This window comes from Lepidochelys kempii, chromosome 3, assembly GCF_965140265.1.
Source record: "Lepidochelys kempii isolate rLepKem1 chromosome 3, rLepKem1.hap2, whole genome shotgun sequence".
Taxonomy (NCBI): Eukaryota; Metazoa; Chordata; order Testudines; family Cheloniidae; genus Lepidochelys; species Lepidochelys kempii.
The window spans coordinates 57,879,836-57,897,823 of NC_133258.1; the positions used below are offsets into that span (position 1 = coordinate 57,879,836).

Below are 17,988 nucleotides of genomic sequence, written 5' to 3' on the forward strand. Positions count from 1 at the left end.
GTTCCTTCATAAGTGAAGGACAGAAAATAAAGAATTTGGGAAAAACTAAAAGGAGTACAAAGCCCTGTGCAAGAGAACAGTTCATGTGTATGTTGACTAGCGGGGTGGAGGACTAAGTGGGTGAGATGTTATAACTAATGCCTTCAGAGTACAAAAATTAAAGAGAAGTCATTTTCTTTTTTTCCAAAGGTTCCAGTTGTAACTGATCCCTACTCTTAGGGCAGGTCTACATTACCGCTTAAGGGCTTGTCTTCACTACAGGGGTAAGTTGACCTAAGTTGTGCTATTCCAGCTACATGAATAACGTAGCTGGAGTCAACATAGCTTAGGTCGACTTACTCCAATGCCTTCACGGCGCTGCGTCGACGGGAGACACTCTCCGGTCGACTTACCTTAATCTTCTTGGGGAGCTGGAGTACCGGGGTTGACCAAAGAGTGCTCTGCTGTCGATTTAGTAGGTCTTCACTAGACTCGCTAAATCAACACCCGCTGCATCGATAGCAGCAGTGTTGATCTCTCCATAGTGAAGACTAGCCCTGAGTCAATCTAATTTATGTCACTCAGAGGTATGAAAAAGTCCCTCCTCCTGAGCAATGCAAGTTTTGCGCTGTCCATACCAGCACTATGTCGGCGGGAGACACTCTCCCGCCAACATAGCTTATGCTTCTCGCCGAGGTGCCGTCAGCATAGCACATCTTCAACAGACACGATACCGTGGTGAAGCTGCATCAGTGCAGCTGCACCGATGTAGCGCTGTAGTGTAGGCTTGCCCTACAAGACTTTAAAGCTCCAGCACTATAGCTATAGAAATATACAGAATTCTGCAACAGGCAGCAAAAGAACACAGTAAGTCCAAGAAGATTATCATTGTCAAAGTCAAGAAATAGAAAGGCATAAAAGATTAAACAGATAAAATATAAGCAACAAAGAACAGAGTCATCCCCCAAAAAAGAACAAAATTGCTATACGGTAGGGATAGTGGGGCTCATTCAGGTTCTGTACACTTGGGCCCTGATTCAAAAGACACCTCTTCAGGAAAGCACTTAACCGTTTTGCTTCCCTGAATCAGTGCCTTAAAGCTTTTGCCTTCTGGGTCAGCATTCAGGTTGGAGTTACAAGAACCCTTGCGTGGCGGCTAAGAGGCCCTCAAGCATTAATCCCAGAACACTGACAAGTCCACAGCAATGTGTGAGCACACGCCACAGTCTACCCCATCCAATTTCATGATGTCATGTTTGTCTCTACTGGACATCAACAGGATGGCTTTCATTCAAAGCACTACATCCATGACATCTTTTTAAAAGATGAGAGAAAAGAGATTTATATTAGTACAAATGAGTTGATTTAGCAGCAGTAATACGTACTTTTCATCTAATTTTATTTTTGGTTGCATTTACCGCGGTAATAAAATATAGTCCTTATCAATCCTTGTTATGGCTACCTTATCAATTTTCCAATTGGTTAAATTAATGTAAGACAAAGTGACATCTCCAGAAAGTTTTTACTTTATAGGATTTCTCTAGAAAATAATCATTTGATTTTTGTGCTTGAATAATAATTAATTTTTTTTACCGGTACAGCAAATACAGTATATGGAGAGCACATGTATAGATATAGTACCCATAATAACAAATACATTTGCATTATGTAATTCATGCACGCTAGTGTGAATACATTGTAGTGTGACTATTAAATGACTGCCTCCTAGAGTACATTCTCATGACAGATTATAAACAAAAGTTACTGAGAGTTGAACTGAGCCTTGAACTGTAACTGTTACTGTAAAACAAACCTTAGAGCTTGCTTTTCTTTCAGATTATAGGTTCTGAGGGTCTTTTGTATTCAGTACACTACAGGATTTAGTGTTCCAGGTGTGATTAATATTTTGCAATGGAAAGAGATGACATTTCCAGTATCATCCCATGTTTGTTTCAAAAATTGCTTACTTTGGGCAAGGGGAGAAAGGGATTAGATTGAGAAATTACAGAAACAAGTATTCTTTAAAGGGATATAAGATGCCATATTTGTCTAATGAAGATCTTTATAGCATTCTTGAAACTGACCTCATTATAAGCCGCTCAGCATGTGCTCTGCTTGCCGCCTACTGCCTCTCAGTCAGTCTCAGCTGTATGAGACATAGTATGATGCATGGACAAAGAATGTATGATTATCTGAAAATGTCATAACCTCAGAAGATCATGTGATTCCATTTCATATAGTTACATATGAGAACTCTGTCTTTTCAGAATATAGTTTGTTAAGCAGGTAGACATGGAACAGTACAATTTAATATTTCTTTTTAGTTGCAAAATACATTTCTGTTCAAAACGCTTCTTTTTAGTGTCTTACATTAAAATACAGGGACCATGAGGGAAGCAGAACAGGCTGCATCTCAGTGTCATGAACAACAAGCAGATAGTCTTTGTCATGACCCCCAAAAAGGTTTATTGCCACTGGAACACCCTGCCCCTTTTGCTAGAGTCAATAAATTCACAAGAGGCTCTCCTAAGTGTGGCCTGTCATGGATTCACAGGGTCTAGTCTATGCTTCAGCCTTTAACTGGTCTCCTGAGGAATATCCCATTAGTGTGCTGGACTCCAAGGATCCCTATTGTTCCACAGGGACAGGCCAGTGGCCTCCACAACTCCAAAACTAGGCCTTCAAGCCCCATCAATCCCTGTATCTCGATGGCTGCCTGCAGCAATCCAGCTGAGCCAGGCTCCTGCAAGATACTTTCCCCCTGCTTCAGGGCACAGTGCTCTTCAGTAAATATCTGCAACAGCACTAGGCAGATTTTTCAAAATAAAGTAACAATTTATTAGTGACCTTGAATACAGAGGCTGAAAGTCTGGTTTTCCCTGAGAGAGGCAGAATTAGGACAGGTTTCACACTGCGGGGAGACAAGATTTTGCCACGCCCTATTTCCCTAAGGTTTCTTCCCATCTCCTCTGCCCCGTTCCCTTTGTCTCTCAGTCCCCAGTGAGCTTCCCTGTGTCTGTGAACCCTGCTTTTCTTCACATAAACACCTAACACCTTTGTGTCTTTGTTCTCCAGACACAGCCATGCTGTGTTCACACGTTCAGCTACTTCTGCAGGTAGGAGTTAATCTTTGGTTGTTGAGATTCCCTTACCTCAGGAGGATCTTCCATTCATCTGGGTTGATTCCAGCCTAGTTCCTAATGGCACATTCCTACTACCCCAGACAGCTACAAACAGCCCAAACACGTCATTCCTCCTGCTCAATTCCAGGAAAAGCAATTTAACCCCTCTATATCCAATGGGTAACAATAGAAAGTCAGATGGGGACACATACATTGTTCATAAAAATATTACAGAAAATTCCCACATTTGTTATGTAGCCACAATACAATTGTGTCTGTCAACTCCTTCCCTTGCACGAATAGGATCATTGTGCAGGAAAATTTTCCCCTTGTATAGATTATTGAACTTAATCATGTAGATACAACACATCTTCATGCCTCCAAACTGCATACACAGGTTCAAAGTGGATTACTCCATTCCGTCTCCTATTTGTGTCCCATATTTTGTGTCTGTAAAATAGTGACAATGAATAGTGCAAATTATAAATAAATATGGAAAAGTGTTACATGAAAACAGCCAGAGTGAGCAAATCAAGTACATTACATAGCATATACAAACATGAACAAAGCTGGAAAGTACATTCTGTAAATTAGGGGCGCCCAAAATCTTACCCATGAGTAAGTAGAAGGGAAAAGTCACAGGTGTATGAAGAAAAGCATTCTTCCTGTAGCTCTCCCAATGTACAGGCCATCTTAGATCAAGCAGTCACAATCACTAGCATGGCCAGGCTATTTCAGCTGACTGGTCCTGAAGTACCATCTGCTAGTGGCTGTTCCAGCTGGTCAGTTCCCAGCTCAAAGACAGGAAATTACTTTATTAAACATACAGTATAATATCACATTTTTGTGAATCAGCCATCACATCAATAACATTTCTGGGGGCGGGGAAAGGGGAGGTTGTTCATTTGGGTTTTTGTCTTGTCCAAATGAATGCTGTAAAAAAGAATTTTAAATTTATGTGATCATTAATAATATGTATGAAATGTTGGAAAATGTCATGTCTTGAAAATGCATGAACTTAACAATAACATTAATCTTGCCTGTTTAAAAAACAAAAACTACATGGCATGCAGAAATAATAGAACAATTTGTCTTGTTTATCTGTAGAGATGATCAGAAATGCACTGAGCTGGGCTGTCTTACATGGAAATATATTTGTAATCATCTAAAATTTAAGTCCTAACCTTAAAAGTATGTCTGTAAGGTTAAACCATTATTACTGGATTACATTTTGTTAGATTTACTATACACTATCACTGCAATCACTATACACTCTCAATGATAATGTCTTTATAGAATTATACTTATTTCAAATGAGCATTATCCCAATGAATGAATATATTCCATGAAAGTGAAACACTGGTTAAAAATCTACATTGTGCTTTCTTTAGTTTAGTTGCTGGAAATAAATATATCTACATGTCTATCACATAACAAAGGAAATTGGAATGAATTAAATATGAAATAATATATATTTCTCTCTTTCACAGCCAGAAGTTAAGTTTTAAAGAGCGGGTACGGATGGCTAGCCCAAGAGGCCAGAGTATTAAAAACAGGCAAGCATCAGTTGGAGATCGACGGTCACCAGGTACTGATGTTACTGCAGAGAGCAGCCCAACCAAAGTGCAAAAGAGCTGGAGCTTCAATGACCGAACCCGTTTCAGACCTTCACTGCGTCTGAAGAGTTCTCAGCCGAAACCAGTGGCAGATGGTAAGATATTTTTCATGCGTATTTTCCATTATACCTTGTCCCTATCTCCCCTTTGCCACAAAGCGGCCAGACTTCCACGACCACCCATTCTCCACGGTTCTAGGAAACCACTGCAGATACTCGAGTTTGGAGAAGGGGGGTACTGGAAAGCTGGCTTCCCAACTAGGTTAGAGTTCAAGCTGTAGTGCTTTTTCTGTGGTGTGCTGCTTGGTGGTGGTGCTAGTGGTGAGTTTGTGTCACTGGGCAGAGGAGGGAGATGTACTAGTAGATGCTTTAACTTTTCGTTTCCTTATTTTTATGGTTTTATCTTAGGCAAATTATGCGTAGACCAACCTTAAAAGATAATAGATAAACAAGATCATGGTTTTGTGTAAGGACATCGTGAAGTGTCAGAATTTCCGACAGAATGGAGATTCCAAGTTTTGTCCACATTGGCTCCTGTTTTACGGAAGGTATAGGAGAGCCATAGGACCTGAGGTTATGCCTCTCCCCTTCTCCTTCAACCAGCTAAGCACTTTCACAAAAATCCTGTTTTTTCACAAATGTAACCCTCACTTCATCAAAGATCTTCCTCCATGATGTCGCATCAACAGGGACCCAGTGGCCCCTCTAGTCAGGGATAACCAAGGATGTGGAGACCAGATGCAATGCTAGAGGACTAAGATAGCCAGGGAGCCTAGTGGCAGCCAAGAATAGGGAGAGCCAGGCAACTTGTAACCTATGAAAGTTCAACTTGAAATATAGTCAATTTCAAAAAGTGAGTTAAAAGTAGTTTTTGGTATTACAGTTGCCTGAGTGTTCCCTGGCAATTTTAGGTTTATACAATCACATTTTCCTATTATATAAAGATTTGACTTCCCCCGAAGGCCCACATATAAACAATAGGATATGGGAATACAAGGGAAGCAGCAAAATTGACTGTACACAAAGTGCTGTCAACTGCAAAAAGGAAACCAATTGACAAAAATAGAGACGTCGCTAATCTCTTTTCATGACAGTAATCATGTATGCAACTTCTAATAATTGTGGATAATAAAAAAAAATCAGACAAGAGTGTGATTTAGCTATCTGCATCCCTTTAAGAGCACATATTAGCACATACATAGAACTGAAATACACTGTAGACCACAACTAAGAGCCTCCTACTCAATGTACCTATTCAGGAAATGCCTCACTAAATAATCAGGGTTAGCAACATTCCCTGAAGGGCTGAAAACAAAACAAGCAGACCATCTGCGGATCAGCAATCCAGAGTCTAGGATCCTCCTCTGAGAATCCTCAGATGTACAAATCTTGAGACTTTCAGCTTAGGGGTTGAGCACCCATGGCTGATCTCAACAGCTATGATAGAACAATGGAACAGAAAGTGGTCTGTAAGATACAAACCAGTAAGGTCTTTATAGGTAAAAAAAATCAATACCATGACCTGCACCTCGACATAAACTGACAACCAATGCAGTTTGCTGAGCACAATTGTAATATTCCTTTTAATTTTTACCCCTTATTTTATACTCCTATCTTTCATTCTCTAGCCCCATCACATTGAGGAATTCATTTCCTTTTTACCAGCTCCCCATGCTCATCAAACAAACTATGCAAACATTGCCATATATTTTCCCCTAGACATACTGTAACTTATAGTCTTGAAGCATCATCAAAATAAGTAGGAACTTACCGTGCAGTCTTTGATTTTAGGGAAAAGATGCCATGAATTGCATCTGCAGGAATCAATACTCATAAAAACTAAATATAGTTTATAATTCTTTACAATACACTTAAATACTTTCCAGTTCCTCAGAGTAACCGCAGATTGTATGCATGTCAGCAGTTTCCAGCGGCACAGCCACCATTATGTACAAAAGCCAACAGATATGTCCATTTCTCTTCTGTGACAGAAGGAACAACAGCTTTAAGTGACTCCAGCTCTTTGGTAAAGTTTCCACTGTAGGACTTAGTCCAGCAGCCTCTGGGATCAGTGTCATCAAACTGATGTCCAGCTTGCTTACTACTTATAGGCAACACTTACACAGTACATTCTGCAGCCTCGCTTTTATCCCTCAGATATGTAGTACCAACCTTGGTGTATTCAAAATTTTTCCTCACATGATATCAATTCTACAGTTATTAAATGCTGTCTCAAGGTGGATGTTCAATAGACTGCATATTTAGCTTAGAGCATTTTTTCTTCTTACTGAATGGAACTACAGCATTTTATTTGTTGTAGTAATGTATTCTTATCTCCCAGGTGTCAGGTCACTACCTCAGTTTCCTTCCTTATGATAATCTTCCACTGGCTATTTGGCTGGGTGATTGTGGTACTTTGGCCCTCCAACCAAAGCAAAAATCCTCCCTTTCTGGGATAAACAAACATCCAAACACAAAACACCACACATATTTGACCCTCCTTGAGCCAGGCCTTTTGCCACCTATTAGTGTAGGAGCTCAGTGGTCCATTTCTTGTATCACGTTTCATCTCTTTTGATGTAAGGCAGGTACCAGTGATTGACTGACCTCCCCAGGCTAAGGAATTTCTTCATCCTTCCAGGACCAAACAACTCAATAGTTTCCTACCTTGCTCTTCCATCCTTAACACAGGAGAGTGAAAAGGGCTTCCTCCCACCTTTTCTTGCAAGCTCTAGCCTGTCATCTCTAGCTAAAGGCAGGAGCTAGCAACAGGCCTCCAGCCCACTCCACTAGTGCATTGCTTCAGGCCTTTCCTTCACTTGCTTTCCCACACATCTGAATCTTCATCCCCTTAGTGCAGGACTCACAAACAGTCTCTGATTCTACTGAAAATCTTATCCTGCAAAGGAATGGGAAGTTCTTTTCTCTCCTGCCTCATCAGGCCTTGAACAACTTACCCTTCCCTGTGTTTCCTGTCTCTTCATAGACCCTTTCCACAGACTCTCCAGGGCTGCTTCCCCAGCACTCCTGGTGGAAGGCCCTACTCCAGGTCTTGCTGCGTCTCTGGTTTCTGAGGAACAGGACTTATTCCCCTTCTCCCTACTGCCTTCTCAGCAGGGGTTGTTCTAAATCACCCTTTCTCCCATTCTGAGATGAAAGTAGGGCACAGGGTGTAGCCATCTATAAGGACCAACACACCCTGTTACATTGTATTCCACCATTTTATTCTTTCGAGCCTTTGCAGGAGATATTTAGCATTCTCTATAACCTAAAGACGTGCAGTTTATTGAATAAAACATCAAAGTGTTCAACACTTGAGAAATTACAGACGTATTTCATTTGATTAATTGAAAAGGCCTCTCCAAGGAAATAGTTGATTTCTATTCTTATCTCTAAACTTAACGGCAGAAAGTTATAAACTCACATGAACTCTCTGCCCTTCTATTCCCCTGAGAGTACTTACATTGAATCCTCAGGGTGAGTAGATCATAAAAATCATGGAAAGAATGCAAATGTATACTTCATCCCCCATATACTTAGTTATTACCATAAAATTTATGTATCGTAAAAATGACAGCTTTTTCTTTCAATAACACACAGATCTTGCCCTCATCTAGAGTTCATTCGATCAGGGGCAGGTCCTTAGTTTAGTTGTTTTTAAGCCCTCATTAGTTAGCAATTACTGGTTAAGAGTTAAGCCATTTGGTAACAGACTAACACGGCTGTTACTCTGAAGCCATTTGGTGTCTTTCGTCTCCTTACTGGATTTGTATGAGCTAATACCTTGGGATAAAAAGCTGTAGTGCTGTTAGCAATATGTTAATTGATGTCAGTCGATAGGGATTTATATTTCTGTGATTGTTTAAACTGATAATGTATCTCCTGTCATTTTCATATAGTTTACACTGTATTGAATTAGTAAGATCTTCTCAAACATAACCCACCATTCTAATTTGAATTCTATGCGCCAGATCTTCTTCTGCTGTTAATCAGCGTAGCTCCATTGGTTTTGATAGTTATTTCAATTTACATCAACTGATGGTCTAGCCCTATGATTCTGTCATTCAATGTGTATCTCTACAACACATATTGAGGGTCTGATTGTGCAAAATTTACTCATCTAGGTGAGTACTCAATAACTTCAAAGGGACTGCTTAGTAGTATGAGTAAGGGTTGCACAATTGGGCTCTGAGAGAGAGCGAGCGCAAATGCAATGTTGTGTGGTACAGAGGTTTTACGTAAATGAATTTCAGATGACCACACACTCATGAGTGGTGAAGCCATGAACTGAGTGCCAATTAAGCCATTATACCACACTACACGGCATGTATTCTGCGTATGCCAAATACAGTACTATTTTAGGAATGCTTTAGAATTTTAAAAAATGTTTTTGGTACTGTCCTTCATAACCTTCTGCATTTAAAGCCAAGTACCCTCATTACCATTACTCAGCAGCGGGAGTCTCTGCTTTTTTAATAGAAAGGGAGAGGGAGCCAAGCCCAGGATGAAACTGGCCCTAGTGGGGTGAGTGCTTGCGGGGGTGAAGTCATTGCTGCTGCTAACCCTGACCAAAACTGGGCATTTGGGCTGAAGACTCTCCAGTGGTGATCTCTGTCCCCACCCCCAAGGACAAGGGGTTTGGAATGTCAGAGCGGTTTTGTGGGCAGAGTACAACAAATGATGCAGTCAAAGATACAGGATATTTCCCCCATAGCTCTTCACTTTATCACATAGCCTGCACTTTCGTACATGGCTATACTTTAACATGTGTGCTGTTTACATAGGTATGAGATATGTTTGTGTGTATAGCTATATTGATACATATCAGTTAGATAGAGATTTTTAAAAGTTTCGAATTTTAAAAGTTAAAAAGCATCAAAACGAAATCATCCTTCTTTCTTACTCTCCTTTTATGGCGAGTTAATAACAGATCAGTTAGTGATTCACTGTTATGATGTGATCAGCAATTTTAACTGTAGAATTATGGTGTATATAATTAACTGTTTTTAGAAAAACTTCTGATTCTGCTATCATCACTCAACGTGGAGAAACTCCTTTTAAATTAAGTATCGGGAGCCATTCCATGAAATATTGCCAGTATTTCGACAGAGCGTTTTTCGGAAGTTTAAGAGCAACTAAAGCTAACTGATAATTATTAGATGGGAATCTTTATGCAATGTTCATTATACACGCAGAATTTTGAATTTTAGGATCACGTATTAATTATTTGATAACCAATAAAAATGAGGCTTCTTATCTTAAAGAACTATTGCCTAAGCCCCTCCCCTCAAAGGGAGTTAGGCATTTACGAGTAGGTACCTCCCTCTACTAGGATTCACAGCTGTGAACTGTCTGCTGGAGTTAAGCACTGAAGCAATGTCAGTTTTACTGTAGCCAAAGTACATTGCTAACAAACTGAATACACATATGGCCTTTGGAAAATATAAATCAAAACCAAGGCATAACTTGTGCACCAAACCATATGACATACAGTTATGAACTCATGCATTTTTATTTGTTATTTGTGGGATTTCACAACATAATTTTATCCCATATATCTCTGCATAATCATAAATGGCAGTGAAATTCATAAATGGAATGCATACATGTCCATAAAATTCCACTGGAAAATTAATCAGAGCATAAACGTTTATTTCATCGGGAATGCAAATTGGAAAATTTTCCAAATTCTTCTTAATACATGCTCCCCAAACTCTTTTTGGACACAGCAGCAAAATGAGGACAGACATATGCATGGGATTACAATTTTGTTAAACTTTAACACGAGGGAGGGGCTATACCTGCCCATCACCTATATTCTCCTATACCAGACACTTAATTGGTTCCAATGTGGGGATTACAGAACTCCTTACCAGAGAACCCATTAACTAGCCCAGGCTTACAGGGCTTGTTACCATATAACCCGTAACTAGCATCAGGTTTACAGGGCTACTTAACATATAACTCAAACACGGGGTGGCTCTCCTCAGTTTACACCCCAGGACTCAGCTCTGAGTCCTAGCACCCTCTTCCCCCGCAAAGGGGACAGAGGGTGCAGCAGGGTGGGACCTCAGTCTGCAAGTGCTACAAGGTCTGACCTCTGCCCATGAAGGCCTCAAGGACTCACCCTATCACATGAGCCCAAGGCTCATCACCAAAATCCCAGGTCTTTTACCTCTGGGAACCATTCATTTTATTCTCTTAACTGCACTGGAAACCAGCGGCAATTTCTGACGAATAAACTCCACCACCCAAGTACCTTAGTTAGGTACTAAGTGTGTTCCTACTCAGACCACTGTGGGTTGAAGGTGCTGTGAGGAAGGCAAAAAACTTCCTGGTCCTTTGCCAGTTGGCCCATGGGAGAAAAAATTCCCTCCTGACCCTGTAAATAGGCGATTGGTTAGACCTGCAGTATCTGTCAGGCCAGGTTTCCATTCTTAGTTCAGGTGGGTAAGGTGGGCAGCTGGAACAGAGCCAAAAAAAGCTCCACAAGGCCCCTGCACTGGCTAAATCCTGGGAGCTGGGAATGCTAGCCAATCAGCACCCTTCTCCCCCAATTGGCCAATGGGTGCCAGAGACTCCCAGGGGAGGAGCTACCTATTGTCCATTGGCAAACGTCTCCCTCCCTTGCTACTGTGACTGTTTTCCTTTCACCAACAGCCCCATCAATTTCTCTTACCCATTGATGTGGGTGGGTGGCGTTTCCAAGTCTCTAAGTATTATAAAGAAATATGCACATTTCTCATATAAATCAAATAAGTTTTATAGCTTTTCCTCACAGCATTATTGACATATTGTATTGAGCTCCTACCATGCTGAGGGAAACTCATGCCAACGGAAATATTAGAAAGAAAGAAGGCAGTTTATTAAGAAAAGTGCCTCTTTTGCATGTTGGCTTAAACTTACAAGAACTTTTTGTTGTGTATCTATAAATATATTTTGAAGATATTTGTGTCTGTGAACTGGCTGGAGAACTTCACAGATTGCATGAGTCTCATTCAACACCAGATTTATGCAGATTTTTCTTTGCAATGTTCCACTAAAGGAGCTCTTTCATTGATTAAGCTACACTTAGAACAAGGTCCAAGAATTGTATAATAGAGGCCGCCATTTAGAAATGCACTTTATTTTAAACTGCAGAAGCCAGAATCTCCTCTTTCACTGGTTTTATACAGTTGTAATTTTATTGACTTCAACCGTTACTCCTGATTTACACCAGTGTAAGTAAGAAGAATCAGATTTTTAGTGAAAATACCACTAGAATAAAGGAAGACTTATTTAGTATGGTATTTAGGGATAAGCTAGGAGATTCCAGAAATGGGGGAAGTTATTGGAAAGACTAAATCAGGGACAGAAGTGTGAAACACCTGGAAAGTTCAGCATTATGTATGGTTTTCAGTTATTATTTTAATTATTAGTAGCTTTGGTGAACTTAATATAGCAGGATAATTACATAGTTAAAACTAATTAATAATTTTGTCAGGCATCCAAGCTTTCATTAGGGAGGGGACGGGCATAAATATTTTATGAATAAAATAAGCAGATTTCTTCTAAATCATAAGACTGGCTAGTATAGAGAGCTTCCTCAGCTCCCACTATGGCAGGCAAAGGCAATGCTTAAGTGGCTTAGAGGCAGAAGGCTTATGTGGGCCAACTGAACTGGGATGTATTTCTTCCTATATCTTTCTTCTGTTAAACACAGTTTTTACCTGGAGTATTTGGTCATTCAGCTGTCCTCACACAGAATAAATGTGCTCTTTGGAACAGGGACCAAATCCTTTATTTTTCTGTTAAATGCTATGTAAATTTATGGTGCTATATAAATAATAACTAATAATTCATCATTACAATATCGGTGTCTTTTATCTATATTGTGGCTCTGCCACGGTTTCTATTACCTTGTTGCTTCTTTCTAAAATAGAGAACATGATGTGATATACTCAGATGCCACGCAGACCTGCATTCAAAAGGAACTGATATTACACTATCTATTTTGGACTATACAATCCTGCACTAGCAGGGAGATCGACTGATGATCTAATAGGTCTCAGGTCTTTTTCTGTCTCTAATTACTAAAAATCTGTTTTCCTCTTTGCTTTTAGGTTGAGACTAGACAGCAGAACTTGGTTTCCTTAATGTAGTTTTATTTCCCAATATAGACAGCATGAGAGAAAAGCTACCTAAATGTACAAGGGTATTGTCTTGAAGTGCTTGTTATTTAGCTTGCAAATGTATCCTGTAGCTGACACCACTCTTGGAACAGACGATGTTTATGTTGAGAGAGGATGCCAATGTGATGTATCAGTAGAAGATCTCACACCAGCACTTAAAACCATCATTAGAGCTATCAGGTGGGTGAAAAATACTTAGTGAAGAAATATTTGGAGAGCTCTAATATTGACTGTTGAAATTATTGTATGGCTATGTTTTTACATCACTAGTAAACATGCTAGTATAATTTCTCTCCCCACTGCTATTCAGCAGTATGCCTACAAGAAGCTAAAATATTTTCATAGCTCTAAGTTATCCTCTTTTCAACATTTCAAAAACATATTATATAATATGGGTCTCATTTGAATGGGAAAAGAAAGAGAAAGTGAAGCTTGATTTACAATATATGTTCTGTAATTCAAAATACACTCAACATACAGATGCAGATTTACTGCATGTATGTCACCAGGCCTGGAAAAGTTATAATATTTCTCACTTTGCAGTGTTGTAGCTCTGTTGGTCCCAGAATATGAGAGAGTCAAGGGTGGGTGACATAATATATTTCACTGGATGAACTTCTGTTGGTGAGAGAGACAAGGTTTCGAGCTAACAGAAAAGAAGAGTTCTGTGTAGCTCGAAAGCTTGTTTATTCCACCAATGGAAGTTGGTCCAATAAAATATATTACCTCATCCACCTTGTGTCTCTAATACTCACTGTCAAATTGACATTGTGTATTGAATTTGCTTACTCCCAAATCTTTCTGCAGTAGCATATTTTTTATGGTATAAGTTTCTTCTGGTGAGTTCAGAACAGCTATATTCCTGCAGCTAAGGAGAGCCTTGTCAATGATAATTCATTGATCTAGTTATGACTCCAACAGTTTTAAACTAATCTCAGTTTCTGTCTCCTTTATCAAAGTGGCAAGCTGCACAAAATTACTGAAAGGGAAATATGTTCATGTAATGGTGAGTTTGGGAAGAAAAGAAACTGACCTAAACACCAGTGGCCACATTTTGATATCATGCTCACACCTTACTTCTCAGGTAGTCCTATTAATTTCAGTAATAGTATCAGAAACTGGCCCTAAAGAAACGTATATAACCCATGTTAACTAAGTGTGGGCCTTTGGCCTCCTCGAGTAGCTGGACCATGTATGAGATTTACAGTCTTCAAACTAATAGGCCTGATCCTTTCACTCAAGCAGTAGAGAGACTCATGCATTTAGATCCAGAAATTCAATCACTGCAGATTCCCCAGCTATGAGTACTGTTACATTCACACAGAACTTCATACTTCCTTTATCAAATCAATTTTTATAGACAAGCACTGCCACTGAAAGATGAATTATTGGGAGAAATGCTATCATGAACTGACTGCAGTGTTTCTGAACAATGCACAGAGCTTATAATTTGCTATAAAACATGCTTCAGCCAATGTATGAAGTGGACAAAAATTAAGCAGGATACCATATTTGATTTTATTTCACTCACTCTGTCATCAGCAAGTTGCAATAGTTACATGAATACTTTTCAGATATTTTGGAAATTGGAAGTATTTTTCCTACAGATTGTATTATTTCATGTGGTATTAGTAGAAAAGAATTTCTATAGTGGGACAAACCTATATATCACACTAACCTTCCAGTGTGTGACTGACCCATCTCTATTATCTAAGTAGTATGTACATGTGAATACATGGGGGCAATCACATCCCTGAATGAGTGCTCCCACAGCTCCCGTCTTGTGCATCTTCATGGCAGAATCTATCACTTTAGAGAAGAACGTACCTCTGGCAGCAGAAGAGAGCCACTGCTGTGTTTCAAAAGGCTATCCTCAGAAAGACAAAATCACACCTCACGTCTCTGCCCAAACTGCTGCAAAATGACAAAAAAGTTAAATTTGTTTTAAAATCCTCCGGAAGTTTTATCAAAATGGGAGAGGTAGTGCTGGCGTGCTGCAGAGGCAATGGCAACTGCATCTCTGGAGACGGAAAGAACCAATGTGTTCTTCAGCGAAAGGCTCTTAGCCTGCGCCCATTGCTCACAGGTCTGACTGCCTCCAAGTAGCAAGGGAGACTGAAGACTCTCTCAGTGGATCTGTTCAATAACAGTTCAAGCAAACCGGGCTCTCTTGAAAGTCATATGCTTGAACTTTCTGGCTACAAGGGCCACGGCTTCCTCTGCCCCACCTCTTCCAAGCTCCTGTGCCAGGCCAGCTGAGGGAGGGAGTTACATGGGAAGACCGTGAAAGTTCTCCATAATGGTTGTATGTGTTTGAGGAGAGTGTTAGGGCAATAGTGAATTAAGAGAAATGGTGCCACGTACCTCAGTCAGGGCCAAAATAAAGGAGTCAGTGTCTTGATTCCCCAGAGGATCAAGCTCTCACCATGGAGTTCTCAGTCAGCACGAAGCAGCTGATAATCCATACCAAGCATCAGCAGAGCAAGAGTATTACACATATAACTAATATTTCAACCTGTGCATGGTATACTAGTCCCCTCTGTGGTGGCAGGATGGGCGGTATTATCTGAACCAGTCCTGGATCCCTGGACAGCAATTAGCCATTAGTATCCTGCACTGAGAGACCTGCAGGCTTGACAGAAAGCACTGCAGTTTTTAGCTATGGCCATTAACTCACATTTACCAAGCATGTAAAATAGAGTCAAAAGGAGAAACTAATACAAATTTTTACCGTATAGTACAACATATCTGATCGTTTCCTGACAATGAGAGCAACTAGGCTGTGTAATATTGTCCCAGTGGAAATGGTGGGATTCCTACATTTCTTAGGACTTATAAATTCAGCGCTAAGAAATACACAGTAGAGAATAACTATGTAGTGTGGCAGTGAAGTAAGCTAGCTGACCTAGGAGGTCTTTTCTATCTCTAACTGCTGTATGTTTTCATACATACATTTTCATTTGGTGTTAATATGAAATCCAAATAATGTAGCTAAACGTCATGCAAACTTGTAAATTCCAGAGCTGATTAGTTATGTAATGAAAGGATAGGGATATATATTAGATGGAAAAAAGCAGGATGAATTTGGTTTAATTTTCTTTAAACTCCATCTGTTGGAATTATTAATTATATTTGAAATAATTAATATTAATATGGGAAATCACCAAACACCAATTTAACAATAAATTCCTTTATTAAATCCAAAGGATACTTTACGCAATTACTCTAAACATGCCTGAAAAGCCTAACTAATAAGTAGCAACAAAACATTTATAGGCATTTGATCAAAATACTTACAAACTGGCTAACCCCAAGGGTGCTCAGATCCATATTGGTCGACTCCAGCATAATCAGGCAGGTATTAGCAATGATCCCTTTAAGAATTTACTTTTTATACCCTTAAACAAACACAAGATATCATTGCTAATTACTGACTTCAGCTAAAAACCAGTTTGAGACAATTCACCCTTATTTCCAGTCTTAATCTCGATAAGATTTACAACCTCCTTTCTTCCCAAGATCTTTCATTTCTTATCTTCTCTCCCATTCCTTGCTGACCAGCAGAACAGTGAGAAGATTTGGGCATGTTTCTTTTAAGACATTCTTTGTCTTGTTACTGCAGTTCTTTATTTTATTAGCTACTTTTGAAACCACACAGCCTTCCCACACTGCAAGTAATGCTACTTATTATTCTCATGGTCTTCTTTTACTTCCTGATTGGGGCCTTCTTTACAAACACACATTTTGATCCTTAACCAATTGTAAGCTAACTTTAATTCTTTAATTTTATGCTTACCCGTTTATGAATTTGATTTAATTTCATTTTCTTTAAACTCCATCTATGCTATAGTTTGAAATGTATTTCTCTTTTACTATCCATTAGAACTTTGTCTTATGGTGTTCTGCTTGAGCTTCCTATATATTTTAACCCATAACATACTATTTTCCCCACCCCTACATGGTTCTAGAGCAGAGGTGGGCAAACTATGGCCCTCAGGCCACATGTGGGCCGTCTGTCCAAGACCGTCCTGCCTGGCCCTTGAGCTGCTGGCCCGGGGGGCTAGCCCCCAGCCCGTCCACTGCTGTCCCGCTCCTCAGCTCGCCGTGCTGCAAGCACTCTGGGTGGCAGGACTGCGAGCTCCTTCTGGGCAGCGCGGCTGCAAGAGCCGCCGGCCTGCCCCGGTGCTCTAGGCTGCGTGGCTGGCTCTAGCCGGGCAGCACAGCTGCCAGTCCTGGTGCTCTGAGCAGCATGGTAAGGGGCCAGGGAGCAGGGGGGTTGGATAAGGGTCAGGAGATCCCAGGGGGCAGTCAGGGGAGACGGAGCGGTTGGATGGGGCAGAGATTCTGGGGGGCGGTGGTCAGGGGACTGGGAACAGGGGGGATTGGATAGGCATGGGAGTCCTGGGGGGCCTGTCAGGGGGTGGGGGTGCAGATAGGGGTGGGACAGTCAGGGGACAGGGAAAGGGGGGGAGGTTGGATAGCGGGTAGGGTCCGGGGGGAGCGGTTAGGAGCAGGAGGGTCCCAGGAGCGGGCGGTCAGGGACAAGGAGCAGGGGAGGTTGAAGGGGTCGTGGATTCTGAGGGGGGCAGTCAGGGGATGGGAAATGGGACGGGGCGGATAGGGGGCAGGGACCAGGCTGTTTGGGGAGGCACAGCCTTCCCTACCCGGCCCTCCATACAGTTTCGGGACCCCGACGTGGCCCTTAGGCCAGAAATTTTGCCCACCCCTGTTCTAGAGTCTCAGCCAGACTGTTTAGGCATATATAAAAAGACTGCCTGGGAGAAAAGACGATTTCTGGCTGCTGAGGATAGAGCAGGTTAGTATTCTAGGGAGGAGTCAGTGTTGCCTCAATCTACCTACACCTTGAACACCCCTCCTTCCGTGGCTTGCACTTCCCACATGATCTGCCTCCCTGCTACTAGTTCCTGACCCCTTCTGCAGGCAGAAAACCAGGAGGGGTTGCTGAGGCCAGGGATGGGGGAAAAAAGTCATGGAACCAGCAGGGTAGAAGAGCACTGTGGTACAGCCAGCATCCTGGGCAAGCATCATGGGGCTTCTGAATTGCTGGAAGTGGTGGGGCATGTTTTCACACTCAGCAGTG

At 41.0% G+C, this 17,988-nt stretch overlaps 1 protein-coding gene across 1 annotated transcript in view; it reads left to right on the forward strand.

The window, feature by feature from the left end:
• The window catches only part of KCNQ5 (potassium voltage-gated channel subfamily Q member 5), a 531,067-nt gene that overhangs the window by 496,049 nt on the left and 17,030 nt on the right, over positions 1-17,988 (forward strand). Inside the window, exons 10-11 of the mRNA XM_073336454.1 lie at positions 4,592-4,812; positions 12,959-13,067. Of these exons, the coding sequence (XP_073192555.1) occupies positions 4,592-4,812; positions 12,959-13,067 (330 nt within the window). The remainder of the gene's footprint in view (positions 1-4,591; positions 4,813-12,958; positions 13,068-17,988) is intronic.